Genomic DNA, 21,174 nt, shown 5'->3' on the forward strand with positions numbered 1-21,174 from the left:
AAATGAGTTCTGTTCTCCAAAAAGGAAGGGTTCTCCCCCAAAATGTGTGATGCTCGCCTCAAAACGAGTAATGGTCTCCAAAAAGGAGGGGTTCTCCCCCAAAAAGGTGTGACGCTCGCCTCAAAATGCGTTATTTTCTCCGAAAAGGAAGGATGCTCCCCGAAGAACAAGTGACCTACCTCAAAATGGGCGACGCTGCCCCAAAACGTGGGCCGCTCCCCCCCAAAATGAGGGGCGCTCCCCAAAGTTGAAGTCCTGCCTCCAAAAAAGTGCTATTTCCCCCCAAAACGAGGGGTGCTCCTCCAGAATTAAGTGCTTTTTTTATTTTATTTTTTTTTTTTTTCCTTGGACTGATGCCCTAAAAACGATTGAGCTCCTCAAAACCACGACGCTCCCCAAAACGTTACCCCCCCCAAAACACGCAAATCCTCCCCCAAAATGAGCAATGCTCCCCGAAACAAGGGAAATTCACCCAAAACGATGCTCTCCCGACCTCCTGAAAATGAGTTAACTCTCCCCAAAAGCACGGGATGATCCCCCAAATGAGTAAATCTCCCCAAAATGAGTAACTTCCCCCAAACCGACTGAATTTGCCCCACAAAATGGACGACGCTCAAAAAAATGAGCAGTGACCACCAAATTAGTGCCCGCCGGCCAAAATAAGTGACAACCCCCCCCAAAAAATGAGCAATTCTCCCCAAAATGGATGCCCCCCCCCGCCCATTCCCTAACGAGGCTAATTAATGGGTTGATTTTTCTGGCAAAAAAAAAAAAAAAAAAAAGGTGATTTTTGCTCGATCTTCAGCAGAAAATGGGGCTGCGGGAAAAGCTAAAAATGGGGAGAAAAAAAAATCCCCTCAAAACGGAATTTACGGGCAAATTTTACCCCTCGGATCGCGGCGGCTGCCTGCATACCCAGCACCTCCTTAGCCAGAAATTTGCATATTTTTAGAAAACGCTGAAGATTCGCGAGCACCGCAGCGAAATTTCCTCGCCGGTATTTTCTGCCAAAAAAAAAAAAAAAAACCAACCAAAAAGCGCGTTTTTCCTATCGAAAAGTCGCAAAACGACGGCGGTGGCGAGCAGAGTGGGGGGGCGGGGGGAGGGGATGAAGATGCCGGAGGCCGGTTGCTTAATTAATGAAACGAATTATTTATTTCCCAGCTATGCAAAGGTTGCGGGGGTGGGGGGGGAGCGCGGGGCGGGGGTGCAGGGTCGTGGGCGACCCGTTTTCCTCGGGTTTGGCCCCATTTTCAGGGGTCGGAGGGCGGGGTGGGGGGCACGAGGGCGGCGTCGCATCAGGTTGGGCAGAGCACTGCAAAGAGAGAGGTCGTGGTGTGCACCCCCGTGCACCGGGGATGGGGGGGGGCGGGGGGGGGACGGACACGAGCGTGCACGGGGAGGCACGAGGCCGCGCGCCGAGGCACGGCGACGCACGGGGGTGCGAGGGGGTGCACGAGGCCGCGCGACGGCTCCCGCGCGCATGCGCGGGGACGCAGGAGGATGCGTGAGGGCGCGCGAGCAGGCGCGGGGATGCGCGAAGAGGCGCGGGGACGCACGATGGTGCACGAGAGCGCACGGGGATGCACAAGCTCGGAGAGGGACGCGTGGGGACGCGCGATGAGGCACGAGCGCGCACGGGGACGCGGGAGGACGCACGACGCTGCGCGAGCGCATACAGGGACGCGTGGGGATGCACGATGAGGCACGAGCGTGCACGGGGATGCGCGAGGATGCACGAGCGTGCGTGGGGATGCAGGAGGATGCACAGTGATGCACAAGCGCACACAGGGACGCGTGAGGATGCACGATGAGGCACGAGCGTGCACGGGGATGCGCGAGGATGCATGAGGATGCACAGCGATGCGCATACAGGGACGCATGCGGATGCACGAGTGTGTAAGGGGGTGCACGAGCGCGCACAGGGACGCGGGAGGACGCACGACGCTGCGCGAGCGCATACAGGGATGCGTGGGGATGCACGATGAGGCACGAGCGTGCGTGGGGATGCACGAGGATGCATGAGCGTGCGTGGGGACGCACGAGGATGCAGAGCGATGCACAAGCACATACAGGGACACATGAGGATGCACGAGTGTGTAAGGGGGTGCACGACGCCGCACGAGCGCATACAGCGACGCGCGAGGATGCGCGGTGCCGCACAAGTGCGTAACGGCGTGCACGAGCATGCAGGGAGCCGCGTGAGGAGGCACGATGGTGCACAAGCGCATACAGGGTGCACAGCCATGCACAAGTTTGCACGGGGATGCACGCGGGCGTGCAAGGGTGCACAGTAACGCGGGAGGGTGTACAACAATGCATGAGGGCGCGCGGGGGGCTGCATGAGGATACACGAGTGCGCACGGGGATGCATTAGGGGTGTGTTAAGCGTGCCCGCACGAGGATTCCTGAGCATGCAGAAGGGGTGCACGAGCGCGCGTGAGGGCACCGGGGTGCACAAGGAGGCACCATCACGCACGCGGGCTGCAGGAGGCTGCCCAGCGGCTGCAAACGGGACGGCGCCGAGGATGCAGGAGGAACACGGAAGGGACGCGTGACGAGTGCACAAAGCGCGCGCGACAGTGCGCGAAAGGCGCCCGAGGGATGCACGAGGAGGCAGGAGGCTGCAGAGGAGCTGCACGAGAGCTGCGCGGGAGGCGCCCAGGGATGCACGAGGATGCCCAGGTGAGGGGTGCCCAGGAGATGCACCGAGAACGAACGGGGATGCACGAGGGACGCGCAGGAGGGAGGCACGACGGCACGGGAGGGGGGAAAGGGGGTGCGCGGGGGTCCGCGAGGCGGCACGAAGGAAGCAGACGGGCCACCCAAGGGTGCAAGGGGGGGATGCACGGCGGCCTGTGAAGGTGCGTGAGGATGCACCAGGAGCTGCACCTGGGATGCACAGAGGATGCACCGGAGATGCACAAGGGATGCACGGGGATGCGTGAAGGATGCACAGAGGATGCACAGAGGATGCACAGAGGATGGAAGGGAGATGCGCAAGGACGCAGAAAAGATCCACGGGAGAGGCATGAAGGACGCATGAGGGATGACCAGGAGATGCACTCGGGAATCAGAGAGATGCGTGAAGGCACGCATGGAGATGCGTGAGGAGGGATGCACGGGAGATGCGTGGGAGCTGCACAGAGGAGGGGCACGGAGGGTGCAAGGGAGACGCACGAGGACGCAGAAGGGATCCACGGCGGAGGCACAGAGGCACAAGGGCTGCACGGGAGGCGCGTGAAGGACGCGCAGGGGATGCAGGAGGCGAGCGGATACCTTTGAGGATGTAGTCCGTGAGCAGTGTGGGCACCTTCTCGTTCCCCTCCTTCATGGCAAACAGGACTGCGAGGGAGAACGGAGCCATGAGCCCAGCTCCACTGCTCCCCAAACGTCCCCTTTCCCCCTCAAAACCAGCCCCACAGTCGCCACGGAGCCACTGCCAGAGTTTCCCACAATGCACCAGGCCAGCCAGCATCCGAAATGAGCACTTTCACGCCCAACCATCCGGTCTGCGGCAACGCAGAATGGGTGTTTTAGCCCCAAATCGGCGCTGGTGTAACATGCAAAAAGGCCAGGGGGGAGGGGGAGGGCGGGGGCCGGGTTGCTGCAAATGCGCCGTCCTGCAGTGACGCAAAACGGGCGATCGCATCCCAAACCGGCCGCGCTGCCACGCTGCGAAATGGCTCAGCAACGCCCGCCGCCCCTCTGCGTCCCCAAACGCGCCCCGCCGCGGCGACGCGAAACGGCCGATTCTGCCCCAAAACGGGGCGGGGGGGGGCTTGCATGAACTACTCACTGTTGGTGAGCATCTGCAGGTCCTCGACGGAGGGCGGCGACCCTTTCTTCTCGTAGGGAATCACCGTGTTCAGGTACTGCATTAAAAAAAAAAAAACACCACCACCCCAAAAGCCACTCAGACGGCACAAAATTGCCTATTTTTTTGCACCGCCTTCCCGCAAATCGCCCCAAATTGCCGCAAAAGCAGCATACGGCTGTGATTGCGTTTAATTTTCAGGTTGTTTTAGGGGGTACCGAATTAATTGCATGCTGCAGAACCCGCCCAAACGCCAACTTCTGCTTAGGGAGGTTTTTTGGGGGGGTAAAAAAGGGTGATTTTTTTTTTTTTTTTTTTTTTTCAAGATGAATTAGCGGGGTGTAGGCGACGGAGCAGAATTGTAAAATTAAAAAATTTTTTAAAAGAGGTTTTGGGGGATGTAGGGGAATGGGGTGTGTGCAGGATGGGGCGGTGGGGGGGCTGAAAAGGGACAGATCTGGGCAATTTTGGAGGGGGGAGAAAGGGCACCTGCTTCTCATTGGCAGCGGGGCCGAAGGTCTGGCGCAGGCCGGAGTGCAGGATGCTGGAGATGCCCTCCATGCTGAAGCGCTGGGGACACACGTGTCACCCTGTCACCTCCCAGGGACACGGACATCTCCCGCGGCACCTCCCTTGGCACCAGCGTCCCCTTGGCTCCCCGAGTCCCATCCACCTCCCCCTGTCCTACATCCCACCCCCCTCCCCGACCCCGGCTCTGTCCCCACTCCACCCAAACCCGTGTCCCCCATCCTCCTGTTCTCATGTCCCATGTCCCCCTGTCTCCTTGCCCCATCCCCTCTCCTGTCCCCGCATCACCCCGTTGCGTGTTCCCCCATCCTGTGTCCCCATCCCTCCCATGTCTCCCCGTCCCATGTCTCTCTGCCCCTCCCGTCACCCGTCCCCTGTCCCCAAAACCCCCTGTCCCATGTCCCCGTCTTGTCCCCCCCACCCCACATCCCCCTGCTCCGTGTCCCCCTGTCCCCACACCCCCCTTGTCCTATGTTCCCCCCATCCCTCATGCTCCCGCCTCGTGTCCCCATCCCATGTCCCTCTGCCCCATCCCATCACCCATCCCCACGTCCCAGATCCACCTGCCCTGTCCCCTGTACCCACATCCCCCGTCCTCGCATCCCCCCGTCCCATGTCCCTCCATCCCTCATCCCCCTGCCCTGTGTCCCTGTCCCATGTCCCTCCGCCCCGTCCCATCACCCGCCCCCATATCCCCACCCCGTGTCTCCCTGTCCCCAGACCCCGCCGTCCCACGTGCCCCCATCCCTCATTCTCCTGCCTCGTGTCCTCCTGTCCCACGTCCCTCTGCCCCATCCCGTTCACCCCTCCCCTGTCCCCACATACCTGTCCCATACCCCCCATCCCCCTGCTCTGTGTCCCCCCGCCTTGTCCCCATCTCCCCTCCCCGTGGCCGCGGTGTCCCCCACCTTCCGGGGCATGTGGTTCCCGCGCTCGGGACGCCCCCCTTGCAGGCTCAGCCCCCTGTCACGACGGCGGCGACGGGCGGCCTCCCGCTGCTCCCGCTGCTCCCCCTGCACCGCCAGCAGCGCCCCGATGAACGCCGTCTTCACCTCCTTCTCGAACGCCAGCTCGTCCCGCCGCGCCAGCTGGGCCACCAGCTCCGCCGACAGCGCCCGGCTTGCCGCCTCCGCGCGCCCTGCCGCCGCCGCCAGCTCCCGCGCCGACAGCCGCCCCAGCCCTGCCGCCATGGCATCGCAGTTAGAGACGGGCCCGCGCCCGCCGGGAGGTGCAGCATGCCGGCAGAGACGCGGACAGTGCGATTATCGAGATGCGCGGGGCGATCGGTGGGCGGCCCGGTGCAATCGGTGCAAGGCCTGGTGCAATCAGTGCCATGCACAGGGCGATCAATGAAATGCCCAGTGCAATTGCTGCAAGGCCCAGTGCAATAAATGCAATGCCCGGTGCAGTGAGTACAACGCGCAGCGCAGTAAGCGCAATGCCTGGTGCAATTCGTGAGATGCACAATGCAATAAACGAAATGTCTGGCACAAGAAGTGCAATGCCCGGTGCAGTAAGTGAAACACCCGTCGCAGTAAGTGCAATGCCCCGTGCAGTAAATAAAATGCCCAGTGTAACGGGTGACGTGCCCGGTGCAGCTAGTGCAAGGCCCCACGCAATAAATGAAACGTCCAGTGCAACCAGTGAAACACCCAGGGCAGTCAGCGCGTCGCCCGGTGCAGTAAGCGCGATGCACAGTGCAATAAAGGAAATGCATAGTGCCGTAAAGTGCAATGCCTGGTGCAATCAGTGACACGCACGCGCTACAAACAGCCACACCCCGACAGCGATTACTGAAATGCCCGCTGCAACCAGTTACGTGCCCAGCACCCTCACTGGTGTGCGCGGCGCGACGAGGGGAAAGGCACCCTACAGTTTGCAAAATGCTTCGTGCAGGCAGAGGTGCACGCTGCCGTTATTAAGACGCACGGGGTGATTAGTGGGCTCCGCGGCGCAACTGGTGAAAACGACCGGTGCCATAAATGCGACGCCCAGTGCCGTGAGCACCGCGCACAGGGCAAGAAGCGCAACGCCTGGTGCAATGAGTCGAGATGCACGAGGCGACGGATGAAATGCCTGGGCACGGTTAAGTGCAACGCACAGCGCAGGAAGCGAAACGCCCGCTGCGCTAAGGGCGGTGCCTGGTGCAATAAATTAAAGGCCTGCCGCAATTAGTGTCGTGCAATTACTGAAAGGTACGGTACAACAAACGAAATGGCCGGTGCAGCTCGTGACCCGCACAGCGCAACGAGCGGCGCGCGCGGTACGGTTAGGGAAATGCACGCTGAAGTTTGCAAAACTGCCTGCCGTAATTAGCGAGGCGCGCATGGCGATTACGAAGCCACGTGAGGCAATCAGCGTGCTGCCCGGTACTGCCCGGTGCAGTAAGTGCAAGGCACAGCACAACTAAGGAAACGCCCGCCGCAATTAGTGGCACGGCCAGTAAAATTAGTAAAATGCACAGTGCAATTAGCGACGTATCTGATGCAGTTAAGCGTCATTGCGGGTGCAATTAGGGAAACACGTGACAGAATTAGCGACATGCCCGGAGCAATCAGGTGAAATGCATAGTGCAGGAGTGAAACACCTGATGCAATTAGCAACACGCCTGGTGCAATTAGTGACATGCACGGTGCAAGTGAACACACGCTACGTTTAGTGAAACTCCCCGGGGGCAATTAATGAAATGCCCGGGGCAATGAGTGAAATGCACGCCGACGCTGTTAAAATGCATCACGTGATTAATGAGGTGCACGGTGCATTTATTGGACCACCAATAAATAAATACATTGTGCAATTCCCGAAATGCCAGGCGTCAGAAAGGACGTGCCCAGAGCAACTACGGAATCGCCGGGGGTGATTAGCGACGCCCAGTGCGCCATCAGTGAGAAGTCGGGTGCATGGCGCATTTTGCAGCGCGCGGCACACGCAGAGGCGGGCGCCGCGTGCCGCATGGTGCGCCCTGTTCAGTGCACGCCGCATGGCACTCCCGCGGAAAGGCACAATGCTAAGCAGGGAAATGTAAAATAATGTGCAATTAGGCATGGAGTGAAATTCCGAGACGGCGGCGCTGCCGTATTTTCCACGGAGGTAGGAAAACGCCCGGTGCACGGCACGTATTTAAGCGGTCGCCGGTGTGCTGGGGGGAGTGAAGCGCGCCGCCATACGCGGAGCGCAGCCAGGGACATGCGCCCTGTACGGCTCGGGGAGGTGCCGGGCGTGTGCGGCGATGGGCACGGTGCCGCCAAGTAACCGCATTCCCTGCAAGGCGGGATTGCAAACAGCAGAACGCGAAGCACGCGGGGCACTTTTGCACGATGCCCCGGCAAGCGTAGCAAAAAGCTCAGCGTGCGCAGAGGAGGGACGGGGCATGACACCGCCAGGGCATGGCGCCGTACGTTTAATGACCGTTTTGCCAAACGCGGAGCGCTTCAGGGAGAGGCACAGCGCCTTTAGGGGCGATGCAGGAGGCGTTTTTGCAAAATGCCAGGCGTGCTCGGCGAAACCCAGGGGGGGCGTTTAAAAGCAATGCTAACGGCAAGGTCCACCCGGGCTCCCGTTTCTGCCAAGAGCCCTCTCCTGGCCAAACAGCGTGCAAAAACTGGCGTGAGCCAGCCCTGAAGCCTGGTGAGACTCAATTGTCCAATTTGGCCGGAATCGCCCCCCAAAAGTGACTGGCCTGGGTTTTGCTGGCCGTACCTTCATGGGAGCAGTTGTTGTTGAAGGCAGGGGAGAAAGCACGCAGCTCACGCAGAAGGATGGGCTCCGTGCCCCCGCCACCGCCTTTGCCTTCAGCATCAGCCTCAGTTTCCTCCTCCTCCTCTTCCTCATCCTCATCCCCCTCCGGGTCGGCCTCCGGGTCGGGCGAACTCTGCATCAGCTCCTCCAGCTCCTCGATGACCTGCAGGGCACCAGCGTCCTCCATCTGCACCTGCGTCCCACCTCCATCTTGCAGCTACACCCTGCATCTGTGTCCTGCACCCGCATCTGCAACCTGCTCCCTTCATCCTCCCCTTCATCCTCCGTCTGCATCCAGCTCCCTCCATCCTGCGTCTCCACCTGCATTCCCATCCATCTGTACCCCGCGCCCTCCGTTTGCATCCTGCATCTGCATCCAAATCCCACCCCCGCCGCGGGCAATCACACCCTGGACTTGCACCTACATCCGCATCTGCATCCCGCGCCTATGGCTGCATCCTGCTCTCTTCATCCTGCGTCCTCCATCTGCACCCCGGATCCTGTACTTGCACCTGCACCCTCTACCCAGCAGCCACCCCCTCACCCTGCATCCCCATCCCATCTCCTTCCCCACATCTGCACCCTGCATCCCGTATCCCACAGCAGCATCCCACCTCCCCACCCCGCGTTTTCACCCTTCAGCCCACGCCACCCTTTTGCATCAAGCCCTGGCACCCCACGTTCCCGTCTGCACCCAAAATTCCAGATCGGCACCCACAACCCGCACCTCCCGTCTACATCCAAATCTGCACCCCATGCCCTGCATCCCACATCCCAAGACAATGGGATTTGGCCCTTTTTTTTGTGCTTTCACCACATGGCCATGGGGCTGCGGTGGGCTGAAGCCATTCTTGGGGGGGGCCAAAGCCTGGCTTTTGGGGGACAGGCAGGCGTTCGGGTGCCCGTGGGTACCTGATCAGCTGTCAGCAGCGGCTCCTCGTTGATGCCCGAGTCTTGCTCACTCCTCTCAGTGAGCTCCTCCTCCTCCTTCTCGCAGAGCTGCAGGAGACACAGGCTGGGCAGCCGTGATGGCACCGCAGGCACGGCACGGCACCGGCACAGCCCCAGCACAGACACAGACACGGCTCCGGCCCTGGCACAGGGAGAGCCTTCAGAGAACCACAGCTTGGGGCCGGCGGGGGGGACACGCTGCGTGGGGGAGCTTGCATGGGGAGGCATCCAATGGAGACATCAGGTTGGGACGTTGGACAAAGGGGAGGTGTTGGACGAGAGCACTGGGTGGAGATGTGGATGGGGATCTTAGATGGAGATGCCGGATGGGAACACTGGATGGGAGGATGTTGGACAGGGACACTAGATAGAGATGGATGGAGATGTTGGACGAGGCAATGTTGGACAGGGATGATGGACGGGACTGTGGATAGGGACACGGGATGGGGATGCTGGATGGAGACATTGGAGAGGAAGATGATGAACAGGGAAGCATGGGATGGCGAGGTGTTGCAAAGAGACAGACGCTGAATGTGGAGACACTGGATGGAGAGTTGTTGGATGGAGACATTGGACCGGGAAACCGAACAGGGAGAAGCACAGGTACGTTGGATGGAGATGCTGGATGGAGAGATTTTGGAATTAATATATTGGATGGCGATATTGGATGGGGAGGTGTTGCAGACGCTGGATGGAGGTGATGGGGACGTTGGATGGGGATGGTGAAGCTGAATGTGGAAGAGGCCAGATGGAGACACTGGATGCGGACATTAGATGGGGAGATGTCAGAGGGGGACACTGCCTGGGGAGGTGATGGAGGGAGATGTTGGATGGGGAGGCATCTTCTTTCTTACCACCTTTCACAGTCTATTTATTTCACCTTTTTAGCAGAAAATAACCCTGGAAATTTACCTTCTCTTCCCCTTTAGCAACAGTTTGTGCAACATCCAAATGGGTTAAGTTCAGGGGATTTTGGGGCATTTTTGCAGCCCTCCCGCCACCCCAAACACAGCAATTCACAGCATGAACTCACTACAACAAAGAAAACGCTATTTTCTACCCTCCAAAAATACACCACTTTACCCATGGCTTGGAGGCAAACTGGCAAAGACCAGATTGCCAAATCAAACACTTAATCTTGCCTGTTTCAGTGTGATTTCACCCTAAAACGTGGACACCCACTGCGTTGGTGCTGCGGCACTCCAAAAATACCTTTTTGGGTAGTTTGCAGTGCCCTGATGGTCGCTGAGCCTTGGGGCTGACTGACAGCTGTCAAGCATCGCCAGGGAGTCATGCGGGGACAGGGGGGGCTTGGGGAGCCAAGGGGTGGCCACAGCCGTACCTGGGGGTCAGTGCCGTCGGGGGCCTCAGCCCCGGGGAGCAGCCAGGGCCGGGGGGAGCCCCGGGGGGCGAAGCCATCGGTGAGAGCATCCCAGACCCTGCAGGGAGGTGGGTGGTGAGCGGCGATCCCAAAATGTTGCCCCCCAGAAAGCCGTCCCAAAATGACATGCCAAAATGCCTCACAACACCCCAAAATGCAGCTCCAGGAACACCCTGAAGCGTCTCCAAATACTGCCTGGAAAAATCCCAAAACACCACTGAGATGCCTGAAATATCCCCAAACACCCCAAATGCTACCCTAGAAGACCCCAAATAATGGCCCTAGAAGACTCCAAAGCTTCTCAAAATACCATGAAATACTGCCTTGAAATACCAAAGTACCCCCAAATGCTGCCCGAGCAGTCGAGATGGCCCCAAATGTCATTTTGAAACGTTGCCATCAAAATACCCCCTAAAAGGCCACTGCAACGTCCCAAAATGTCCCCAGATGCCCCAAAAGACCAACCTGAAATGCTTCAAAATACTACTCCAAAACACCACCATGATGCCCCGAAATGCCACAAAACATCCTAAAAAGCTGCCAAAGGCCCAGAAACACGCCAAAATGCCATCCTAAAATATTGCCCCACGACCCTCTGAAGGAACCAACGAGGAGAGAAACTATGCTGGACCTTGTCCACCCCCCACCAACACGGAGGGGCTGGTGGGGAACGTCAAGCTCAAGGGCAGCCTCGGCTGCAGTGATCATGAAGTGGTAGAACTCAAGATCCTTCGGGCAGTGAGGAGAGCACGCCGCAAGCTCACTACCCTGGACTTCAGGAGAGCAGACTTTGGCCTCTTGAGGGACTTGCTTGGCAGGGAAACATGGGAAAAAGCACTGGAGGGAAGAGGGGCCCAAGAGAGACGGTTAGTATTCAAGGATCACCTCCTCCAAGCTCAGGAACATCCCAAGAATGAAGAAGTCAGGCAAAAATGAGCAGGAGGCCTGTGTGGATGAACAAGGAGCTCCTGGAGAAGCTCAAGAGCAAAAAGGAGGCCTACAGAGGGAAGACGTGGGCCCTCTCCAGAAGGAGGCAGGAGACCTGGTCACCCAGGGGATGGAGAAGGCTGAGGTGCTGAATGACTTTTTCGCCTTGGTCTTCACCGGCAAGGGCTCCAACCACACCATCCGAATCGCAGGATGCAAAGGCAGGGGCTATGAGAATGAAGAGCCGCCCACTGTAGGAGAAGATCAGGTTCAGGACCATCTGAGGAACGTGAAGGTGCGTAAGTCCACGGGACCGGATGAAATCCATCCGTGGGTCCTGAGGGAGCTGGCAGATGAAGTCGCCAAGCCGCTTTCCATTATATCTGAAAAGTCGTGGCAGTCCGGTGAAGTTCCCACTGACTGGAAAAGGGGAAACAGAACCCCCACGTTCAAAAAGGGAAAAAAGGAAGAGCCGGGGAACTACAGGCCGGTCAGTCCCACCTCTGTGCCCGGCAAGATCATGGAGCAGATCCTCCTGGAATCTGTGCTGAGGCACATGGGACATAAGGAGGTGACTGGTGACAGCCAACATGGTTTCACCAAGGGCAAGTCGTGCCTGACAAATCTGGTGGCCTTCTATGATGGTGCCACAGCATTGGTAGATAAGGGGAGAGCAACCGACATCATCTACCTGGACTTATGCAAAGCTTTTGACACTGTCCCGCACGACATCCTGGTCTCTAAATTGGAAAAGCAGGGATTTGATGGATGGACCGCTGGGTGGATAAGGAACTGGCTGGATGGCCGCGCTCAAAGGGTTGCGGTCAACGGCTCGATGTCCACGTGGAAACTAGTGACGAGTGGCGTTCCTCAGGGGTCAGTACTGGGACCGGTGCTGTTTAACATCTTTGTGGGTGACATGGACAGTGGGATCGAGGGCACCCTCAGGAAGTTTGCTGATGACACCATCGGTTGACACGCTGGAGGGAAGGGATGCCATCCAGAGGGACCTGGACAGGCTGGAGAGGTGGGATCACGGCAACCTCATGAAGTTCAACCAGGCCAAGGGCAAGGCAGCTGTGGCTGCCCCATCCCTGGAGGGGTTCAAGGCCAGGCTGGGTGAGGTTTTGAGCAGCCTGGTCTGGTGGGAGGTGTCCCTGCCCAGGGCAGGGGGGCAGGAACGAGATGATCTTTAAGGTCCCTTCCAACCCGAACCATTCTGTGATTCTACGAAAACACCTCAAAACACTGCCCTCGAACACCCCAAAATGCCCCTAAAGTCCCAAAGCTCCAAAATGCCTTGAAATTGCCCCCAAAGTCACAATCCTCCAAAACGCTACCCTGAAATGCTCCAAACCACCCCCCCAAAATACCCTGAAATGCCCCAAAATATCCCAAAATGCCACCTTTGAATACCTAGAAATACCCCAAAATGAAATCCTGAAACACTGTCCAAAATGCTCCAAAACACCCAAAATGCTGCCTGAAACATCTCCAAATGCTGTCCCCAAAACACCACCCCAAAAATCTCTCCAATGCTCCAAAATACTGCCCCGATACCCGCAAAAGCCCCAAAACGTCACTGGGAAAGACCTCAAAATGCTCTCCTCAAACAATGCCCAGAGACACCCTAAAATGCCTCAAAAAGCTGCCCTGATACCCCAAAGAAAAACCCTCAAATGCCACCTCAATGCTCCAGAACATCCCCCAAGTGCCTGACACCCCAAACTGCTTCTGCAATGCCCCAAATGCCTCAAAACTCCCCAAAATGCTGTCCTGGAACATGCTGAAATGCCCCAAAGTGCAGTCACAGCACCCCAAAATGCCACCCTGAAACACCCCAAATTGCCACCTTGAAACAGTCCTGAAACACCCCAAAACTGCCCTGAAACACCCCAAAATACGGCTCTGGAACATCCACAAATGAAATACCCTCCAAACACCGTAAAAAACAGCTGCAATGCCCTGAAACCCCCCCCAAATCCCCAAAACCTCCCAAAGTACCCTGAAATGGTGCCCCAAAACACAGTCCTGAAACAGCTGGAAACAATCCCAAAATTACCCCAAAACACCCCGAAACTGCCTGAAACCATTCCAAACCATGGCCCTGATACCCTAAAATGCAACAAACGTCCCAAAACTGCCCTGAACCCCCCCAACCCCCGCTCCTCTGCACCACTATTTGAGGTGCCCAATTCTCCCCCACTGGGCTGGACCATTTTTGTCCAATTTCACCCCAAAAAAGGTGCATGGGGGAGGGGTTGGGGAACAGGGAGGAAAGGAGGGAAAAGGGGAGAATAGTGAAAAATGCAAAAAAATATGAAAAAATGTGAAAAAAGGGGGAAAAAGGAGGGGACGGAGGGAAATAAGGAAAAAGGGGGCAAATAGGGAAAAAAGAAAAGGGAGGGAAAAGAGGAAAAAGGGGGGAAAAGGGAAAAACATTGAAAAAAAAGTGAAAAATGTGAAAAAAAAAATGTGAAAAGGGGGGAAGGGGGGAAATTTGGAAAAAGAGGGGGGAAAATGAAAAAAAGGAGAGAAAGGAAAAAAGGAAAAAGGGGAAAAAACAGAGAAAAGAGGAGGAAAAAAGGGTAAAGAAGGAGAAGATGGGAAAAAAAGGGCCAAAGGGGGGGGAAACGGGGTAAAAGGGGAAATGGAAGAAAAAATGAGAACGAGGGGAAAGAAGGAAAAGGGGGAAAAAGGGGAAAGAAGAGAAGAAGATGGAGAAAGGGAAAGATGGGAAAATGGGGAACAGGCGAAGGGGGAAAAGTGGTAAAAGAGGGGAAAAGGAAAAAATGGTGGGAAAAGGGGAAATTAGGGAAAAGGGAAAATGTAAGAAAAAGGGGGGAAATAAGCAGAAAAATGTGGAAAAGTGAAGAGAAAGGGAGAAATGCGAGAGAAAGAGGAAAAAATGGGGAAAAGGGGAGAAAAGAGCTGAAAAGTGGCGACACTGAGAAAAAGGTCAAAAATAGGGAAAAAGGCCAAAATGGGGAAAAAGGCCAAAAATGGGGAAAAAGGCACAAAAAGATTAGACAATTTCTCCCCTATTAAGGCAAATCCACCCATTTTCCCATCACAAATAGCATTTTTAGTCCGACACGGTGCCACATCTACGCACATCCCAATTCCCCCTAAATCACCCCAAAACCTCCTGCCCCTCCCAGCCCCAAACCCACTGATTTTAGGGCATTTATCTCATCTCCCTCCTCACCTTACCTTAAACCCCCCCGAAATCACACAAATTAATGCACAAAATGCACGTCCAAAGAAAGCCTGTATTCTGATTTTTAACAAACACGCAGCAAATAAGGAAAAAAATTATTATCCCCCCCCAAATTTGTGCTTTTTTTCCGCTCTTAAAGAGCCAGCACCCTGCAGGGTGGGGCAAGCAGCAGCAGCAGATTTCTGGGTTAATTATGGCAAGAATTGGTTAATAATTAGGGAAATACAGTGCCTTTAAGGCCCCAGCCCATCCCCCGCCCGTGCACACAGGGCCCATTCAAGAGGGAGGAAAAAAAAAAGCCCTGTTTTGCCCAAAGTGACCCAAAAAGACACAATAAGCAGCACAAAGCGGCGCCGCGAGCCGGCTGCCGGCGACAGCGCGGCGCTCCCGGCACCAGGCCAAAATGCGTTTTTCTCTGAAAAACCATCGGTTCGGTCAATTACAGAAAGCAATTCGACCTTGAGGAAAGGAAAAAAAAAAACCCAAAAAACCAAAATAAACATATCTGGGGGCTTTTGGGGTGAAAACAACCACTTCGCAAGGTGAAAAAGCAGTATTAGGGACTGCGGCCTGGGAAATAATCCCAATTAAACACACGGAAAAAATCCATTAGAAAGGTGCTAATGTATAAACACTGCTGAAAAAAAATTCACTAATTTGGCCAAAAAAAAAAAAAAAAAAAAGGCATTTTGCAAGACAAAAAAAGGTTTTTAATGAAAATTTAGATTTCAATGCAAATGCCACTGTATTGTGGCAGGGCCGGGGGGGGCGGTTGTCAAAAAGCTACTGCAAGGATCCCACTGAGCTACTCCATGGATCCCACAGAGCTACTCCATGGATCCCACACAGCAACTCCAAGGATCCCACAGAGCTACTCCAAGGATCCCACAGAGCTCCTCTGAAGATCTCACAGAGCTACCCCATGGATCCCACAGAGCTACTCCATGGATCCCACACAGTAACTCCAAGGATCCCACAGAGCTACTCCAAGGATCCCACAGAGCTCCTCCGAAGATCCCACAGAGCTCCTCCGAAGATCCCACAGAGCTACTCCACGGATCCCACACAGTAACTCCAAGGATCCCACAGAGCAACTCGAAAGATCCCACAGAGCTACTCCAAGATCCCACACAGCAACTCCAAGGATCCCACAGAGCTACTCCAAGGTGCTGCAGGACCACGCCATAGCGCAGGCAGCCGATTCGTGCACGGTGGAGACCTTGCAAGGGCGCAAGGAGGCGCAATAGGCCCCGGAGGGACGTTACTCGTAGGATACTCCACCGTTACTCCGATGGGAGTACTCAGAGTACTCACTGGACAGGAGTACTCTTTGCCGGGTTCAAAACTGTCTGGGGCAGTGACGGTCCCCCTGTGCTGGGCACCGGGGAGGCCCCACCTCGAGGGCTGTGTCCAGTTTTGGGCCCCTCACTCCAAGAAAGACGTTGAGGGGCTGGAGCGTGTCCAGAGAAGGGCGATGGAGCTGGTGAGGGGTCTGGAGCACAAGTCCTGTGAGGAGCGGCTGAGGGAGCTGGGGGTGTTCAGCCTGGAGAAGAGGAGGCTCAGGGGAGACCTTCTTGCTCTCTGCAGCTCCCTGAAAGGAGGGGGTAGCCGGGGGGGTCGGTCTCTTTGCCCAAGGAACAGGCGATGGGACAAGAGGAGACGGCCTCAAGTTGTGCTAGGTGAGGTTTCGACTGGATATTAGGAAAAATTTTGACACTGAAAGGGTTATCAAGCATTGGAAGAGGCTGCCCGGGGAAGCGGTTGGGGCACCATCCCTGGAGGGATTTAAAAGGCGGGCAGACGCGGGGCTGAGAGACGTGGGTTAGTGGTGGTTTTTGCCAGAGTTAGGTCGACGGTTGGACTCCATGATGCGAAAGGTCCCTTCCAACCCGGGCGATTCTACGATTCTACGCGCTGCGCACCCGGGCTGCAACGGGGAAGGCTGGTCAGCGTGCCGTGGGGTGGGGGGGTCGCTCATGGCTGTGCAAGGAGGCATGCGGGCCCATGGGTGGCCTACTCCAAGGATCCCACACAGCTACTCCAAGGATCCCACACAGCTACTCCAAGGACGCTACAAAGCTGATCCAGGGTTCCCACACAGCTACTCCGAGGTTCCCACACGGCTACTCCACACGGCTGCATGAGCACACCGCGACGTTGGGGGCTGAGCTGCATGTGGTAGCGTGCAAGGTGGCATGCAGACTCCAAGGGAGTCCTTACTCGTAGGATACTACACGCTATTCCTGACGCGGTGCGTGACCGCGCTGCAGCGCAGGGGGCTGGTCAGGGAAGTCTCGCAAGGCTGCAAGGATGCCCACAGGCTGCGGCGGGAGCTTACTCACAGGTTACGCCACGACTACGCCACGACTTTGCTGTGCTGCGTGACCACGCTGCAACGCGGGGAGCCCGTGTGCGTGGCGGGGGGGTGGATTTTGCAGGTGCGCGAGGAGGCACGTGTCGCCAGGAGCTGGGGATGGGGGGGGGGGGGCGGGGAGGGGGCCCTTACTCACTCCTCATCCTGGAGGCGCTCCTCCTCCTCCTGCGCCTGGAGACGTCCCCGCACGGGGGCCAGACCCTCGGTGGCAGCATCGTAGTTGCGGAAGCAGACGGTGAGCTTCTCGTCGAACTCCTGTACCAGGTCCTCCATCGACTTGAAGCTCATCATCTCGGCTGAGAAGCTCTCCAGCTCAGCCAGTGCCGGGTCCGCAGTACGTTGGGGGGTCCCCCCATCGTCCCCAGGCCCCTCCTCGAACTCTTCCTCCAGGCTTACCAGGGGGGCCTCCATCCTCCTCAATGCTGACGCACCGCCTTAGCTGCGGGGAGAGGGTGCCCGTGAGGCACTGGTGGCCACTCACCGGTGATGACACCAGGGCTCCCCCATCCCCTTTGCTGCTGCTGCGCTGGCTGAAACCCTAGTGCCAGGGCTACGACACCACCACCGGCACCTCTGCAGTACCCCAGCAGTATTCCAACGGCATCTTAGTACTGTCTTCATAGAAACCCGCAGATATCCTGACACTATACTAGTAGTACTTTACTAATAGCACCAAAGGGTTGATAGTGGCCCAAAGGTCTCCTCGTGCTACCCTGACAGCACATAAAAAGTATCACAACGCTACCTTTTTTACTGAACTGGGAGTATTTCAGTTGTATCCTTATACTACATCACTATCTTAGTCGTGACCTGAAAGTATCATGCTAGTAATGTGTTGGCATTATCCCAAAAGTCTTGAGTGTTGCCCTGATGGCATCCCAGAAGTATCTTACCACAATCTTTTCTAGTGCCCTTGTAGTATCTCAGAAGAATCCTACTAATACCCTAGTAGCATCCTGACAGCACCCTACTAAGACATGACTACTGTCCTGATAGCACCTTAGCAGCGTTGTGATAATATCCTTATCATCACAGTACTCCGATACTATCTTAGTAGCAACCTAGCAGCGGCCCTGTAGTATCTTAGTAGTGCCTCAATAGTATTGTAAAAGTATCTCACTGGTATCTTTGGAGTATCCAGGCAGCACCCTGATAATATGAAGTTCACCAAGGGCAAGTGCAGGGTCCTGCACCTCGGGAGGAATAACCCCCTGCACCAGGACAGGTTGGGGGCTGACCCAGGAGTCCTGGTGGACAACAAGTTGCCCACGAGCCAGCCATGTGCCCTTGTGGCCAAGAAGGCCCATGGTCTCCCGGGGTGCATTGGGAAGAGCGTGGCTGCAGGGGGAGGGAGGTCGTCCTCCCTCTCGGCTCTGCCCTGGGGAGGCCGCACCTGGAGCGCTGGGTCCAGTTCTGGGCTCCCCGGTTCCAGAAGGGCAGGGAACTGCTGGAGAGAGTCCGGCGGAGGCGACGGAGATGCTGAGGGGCTGGAGCACCTCTGTGCTGAGGAAAGGCTGAGAGCCCTGGGGCTGGTCAGCTGGAGAAGAGCAGGCTGAGGGGGGATCTCAGCAACGCTCAGCAAGAGCTAAAGGGAGGGAGGGGGGCAAGAGGATGGGGCCAGACTCTTCTCAGTGGTGCCCGGGGACGGGACAAGGGGCAGCGGGCACAAATTGGAACACGGGTAATTCCATCCGAACACGAGGAGGAACTTCTTTCCTGTGAGGGTGGCAGAGCCCTGGCGCAGGCTGCCCAGAGAGGTGGTGGAGTCTCCGTCTCTGGAGACATTCCAACCCTGCCTGGAGGCGTTCCTGTGCCACCTGCTCTGGGTGACCCTGCTCTGGCAGGGGGTTGGAGGAGATGATCTCCAGAGGTCCCTTCCCACCCCGGCCAGGCTGTGATTCTGCGAACATCTTATCAGCGTCCTGATAGTACCTTTGTGCCGCATCGAGAGTATCCCCACAGCAGCCATTGAACATCTCAGCGCGGCCCCGAAGGTGTACTAGCGCAGGTAGTAGTACCCTGATACTACGCCAGGAGCATCCCAATAGCATCCTAGTTATATCCTAACAGTGCCCTGACAGTATCACAGCAGTGCAGGAGCAGTGTCCTGATGGGACCCTGACACTGTTGTAATGGTATATAGCTCCTATCTGAGTAGGGTCCTGCTAGTACCTTGGTAGCGCAGTGTAATACCCAGGTATGAGCTTAGTGCCACGTTACTACGCTAAAAGCATCTCAACTGTACCTGTTGTAGTATCCTGAGAGTACCCTGCTGGTGGCTTCGCACTGCCCCAGTGGTACCTTCAGAGAAGTATCTCAGGACCAACCCTGGAGAGATGCTGGAAGCATCTTAGTCGCGTCCTGATCGCATGCTGGCAGCGCCCTGGCGGCACCACAGTAACATTCTCCCAGGATCCCGGTAGTATCTGAGCGCCCGCTACCTTAGGGCCTTAGCGCCATCTGCGGAGAATCCTAACAGTATTTTAGTAAACCCCCTGGTGTCATCACAGCAGCATCCCAGTAGCGCCCTGAGGGTACCTCAGCCGTCGCTTGACAGTATCTCATTGACCCCTCACGAGGTTACCCAGAGTATCCCAGCCGTATCGCGGCGGCAGCCTCATAAGGAAGCAAACAGTAACTTGGCCGTAAGCCCCGTTAACAAAGGCCCCGCTACCCCAAAGCGCTCACCCGGCCCCGCTCACGCTTCTCCCGCGGACGGGGAGAAGAGGAGAAACGCACCGCGGCTTTTGAGGGAAAACCCGGCCAGATTGGGGCCTCTGAGGGGCGCGTGCAGGTGAAGGCGCGCGCGTGTGCTGAGGCGGCGCAGGCGGGGCGGGGCGGGCGCGCGCGCGGGCCGCCGGCGTGCACCTCCACGCGCGCGTGCCCCTGCGGATGCGCGCGCCGGGCAGGTACGCGCCCAGCGCGCGCGTGCACCGCCGTACATGCGTGCGCGCGCCCCCCCATACATGCCCCATGTACCGCCATTCACACCCCCCCCATACCCCCCCCGTGCTCCGGGGTGGTGGCGTTGGGGTGTTGCATGCACACAGCCGCACCCCCTCTCTGCATGCACCCCCCGAGCTGCACGCACCCATGCCACCCCCCCCCCACCACCGCAAACACCCCAAAATGCCCCAAGCACCCGCCCCTAACCCGTGCCCCCCCCCCCCACCCCCCCCCGGGGGGGCAGCGCCTGCGCATCCCCACAACGCACCACTCCCGCACGGATGCTGATGCGCAGCGCAGCACCCCCGGGGACAGGCAGACACCCCCCCCCCCCCGCCCCGTGCACCGCTGCACCCCCACAATCAACACCCCCCCACCCCCCCCCCCCGCGGCGATGCGCCCCTCCATGCGAACCCCCCCCCGCCCCCCCCCACGCCACGCAGCGCTGCGGCGCGACCCCCCCCCCCCCCGCCCCATGCGACACCTACCCCGCAGCTTGCACCAGGATGCACCCCCCCCCCCCCCCGCCCCGATTCACGCAGCACCCACAACGCACCACGGCGAGGCACACCCCCACCCACCCCCTCCCCGCCTGCACCCCAACACCCCCCCCCCATTGCATCCTCCCTCCCGCCCCCCGCAGCACAACGCACCCACCTGCGGCCCCGCATCCTCCGCGCCGAGTCGAGGGGGGGGGGGGGGAGGGGGGAGGGGGGCCGCCCTGCGCACGCGCGGGGGGAGGAAGGGGTGACGTCACCGGGGAGGTGGGCAAGGGAGCCGTGACGTCATAGTGCCCCGGGGGTGGCCTGCATGCTTTAATCTTACCGGGCCCCCTCCCCCGCTGGGTATCTGTTTGTCGGCGCGCAGCTGCACCGCTGGAGGATGCGCATTATAAATAGAAATTAAAAAAAAAAAAAAAAAAAAGCAAAGATGAGGGAAAGGTGAAAGATGTCCCAAAAAAAGTTATTTGCCGACGGTCCGGAAAACCCTTTTTTTTTTTTTTTTTTTTCTTTCTTTTTTTTTTTTTAACCGAAACATGTTTTAGAGCAGTGGGGTCACAGACGCTGCTGCTGCCGCCGCTTTTTTTTTTTTTTTTTTTTTTTTTTTTCTCTTTTTAAATCTCAGCTGATCAGTTTGCGATGCGTGTCTGAATGTCGTGAATGTCTGGTTTGGTTTTAAGTTCGGTTTCCCCCGATCCAAGGGTTTTAAGTTCCCTTGTCCCCGGTACCGGGTTTAACGGCTGGCCACGCGCCCTAGGGCACAAATGTATAGTTTGGGCGAGGTTTCTCGTT

The 21,174-nt window shown here is 57.4% G+C and overlaps 1 protein-coding gene across 4 annotated transcripts; it reads right to left on the reverse strand.

The window, feature by feature from the left end:
* Positions 1–29: 29 nt before the first annotated feature.
* FEZ1 (fasciculation and elongation protein zeta 1) lies at positions 30–20,747 on the reverse strand. 4 transcript variants are annotated; one of them, XM_074560934.1, is made up of 11 exons: positions 20,540–20,563; positions 19,182–19,396; positions 17,073–17,375; positions 10,377–10,473; positions 8,996–9,082; positions 8,045–8,246; positions 5,254–5,525; positions 4,307–4,387; positions 3,800–3,875; positions 3,280–3,345; positions 1,133–1,315 (listed from the first exon to the last, which is right to left on the reverse strand). In XM_074560934.1, exons 3-11 carry the CDS (start codon positions 17,345–17,347, stop codon positions 1,299–1,301), a joined length of 1,173 nt encoding a protein of 390 aa, XP_074417035.1. In that variant the 5' UTR covers positions 17,348–17,375; positions 19,182–19,396; positions 20,540–20,563; the 3' UTR covers positions 1,133–1,298. The 4 variants fall into 4 exon arrangements, with proteins under 4 accessions (XP_074417037.1, XP_074417035.1, XP_074417036.1 ...); XM_074560935.1 differs by lacking the exon at positions 20,540–20,563 and adding an exon at positions 19,475–19,548; XM_074560936.1 differs by lacking the exons at positions 1,133–1,315; positions 19,182–19,396 and adding an exon at positions 30–1,004 and having other exon boundaries at positions 20,540–20,640.
* Positions 20,748–21,174: the final 427 nt, after the last annotated feature.

The sequence above is a fragment of the Larus michahellis genome, chromosome 17 (assembly GCF_964199755.1).
Source record: "Larus michahellis chromosome 17, bLarMic1.1, whole genome shotgun sequence".
NCBI lineage: Eukaryota > Metazoa > Chordata > Aves > Charadriiformes > Laridae > Larus > Larus michahellis.

Coding starts and splice junctions, on each gene's coding strand:
- FEZ1 (XM_074560936.1), bottom strand. CDS start 17,347: ATGGAGGCCCCCCTGGTAAGCCTGGAGGAAGAGTTCGAGGAGGGGCCT. Junction 5,526..8,044: donor CAACAACTGCTCCCATGAAG/GTACGGCCAGCA, acceptor CCATGGCGGCAG/GGCTGGGGCGGCTGTCGGCG. Junction 1,005..3,279: donor CACGGACTACATCCTCAAAG/GTATCCGCTCGC, acceptor TTTTTTTGGCAG/AAAATACCGGCGAGGAAATT.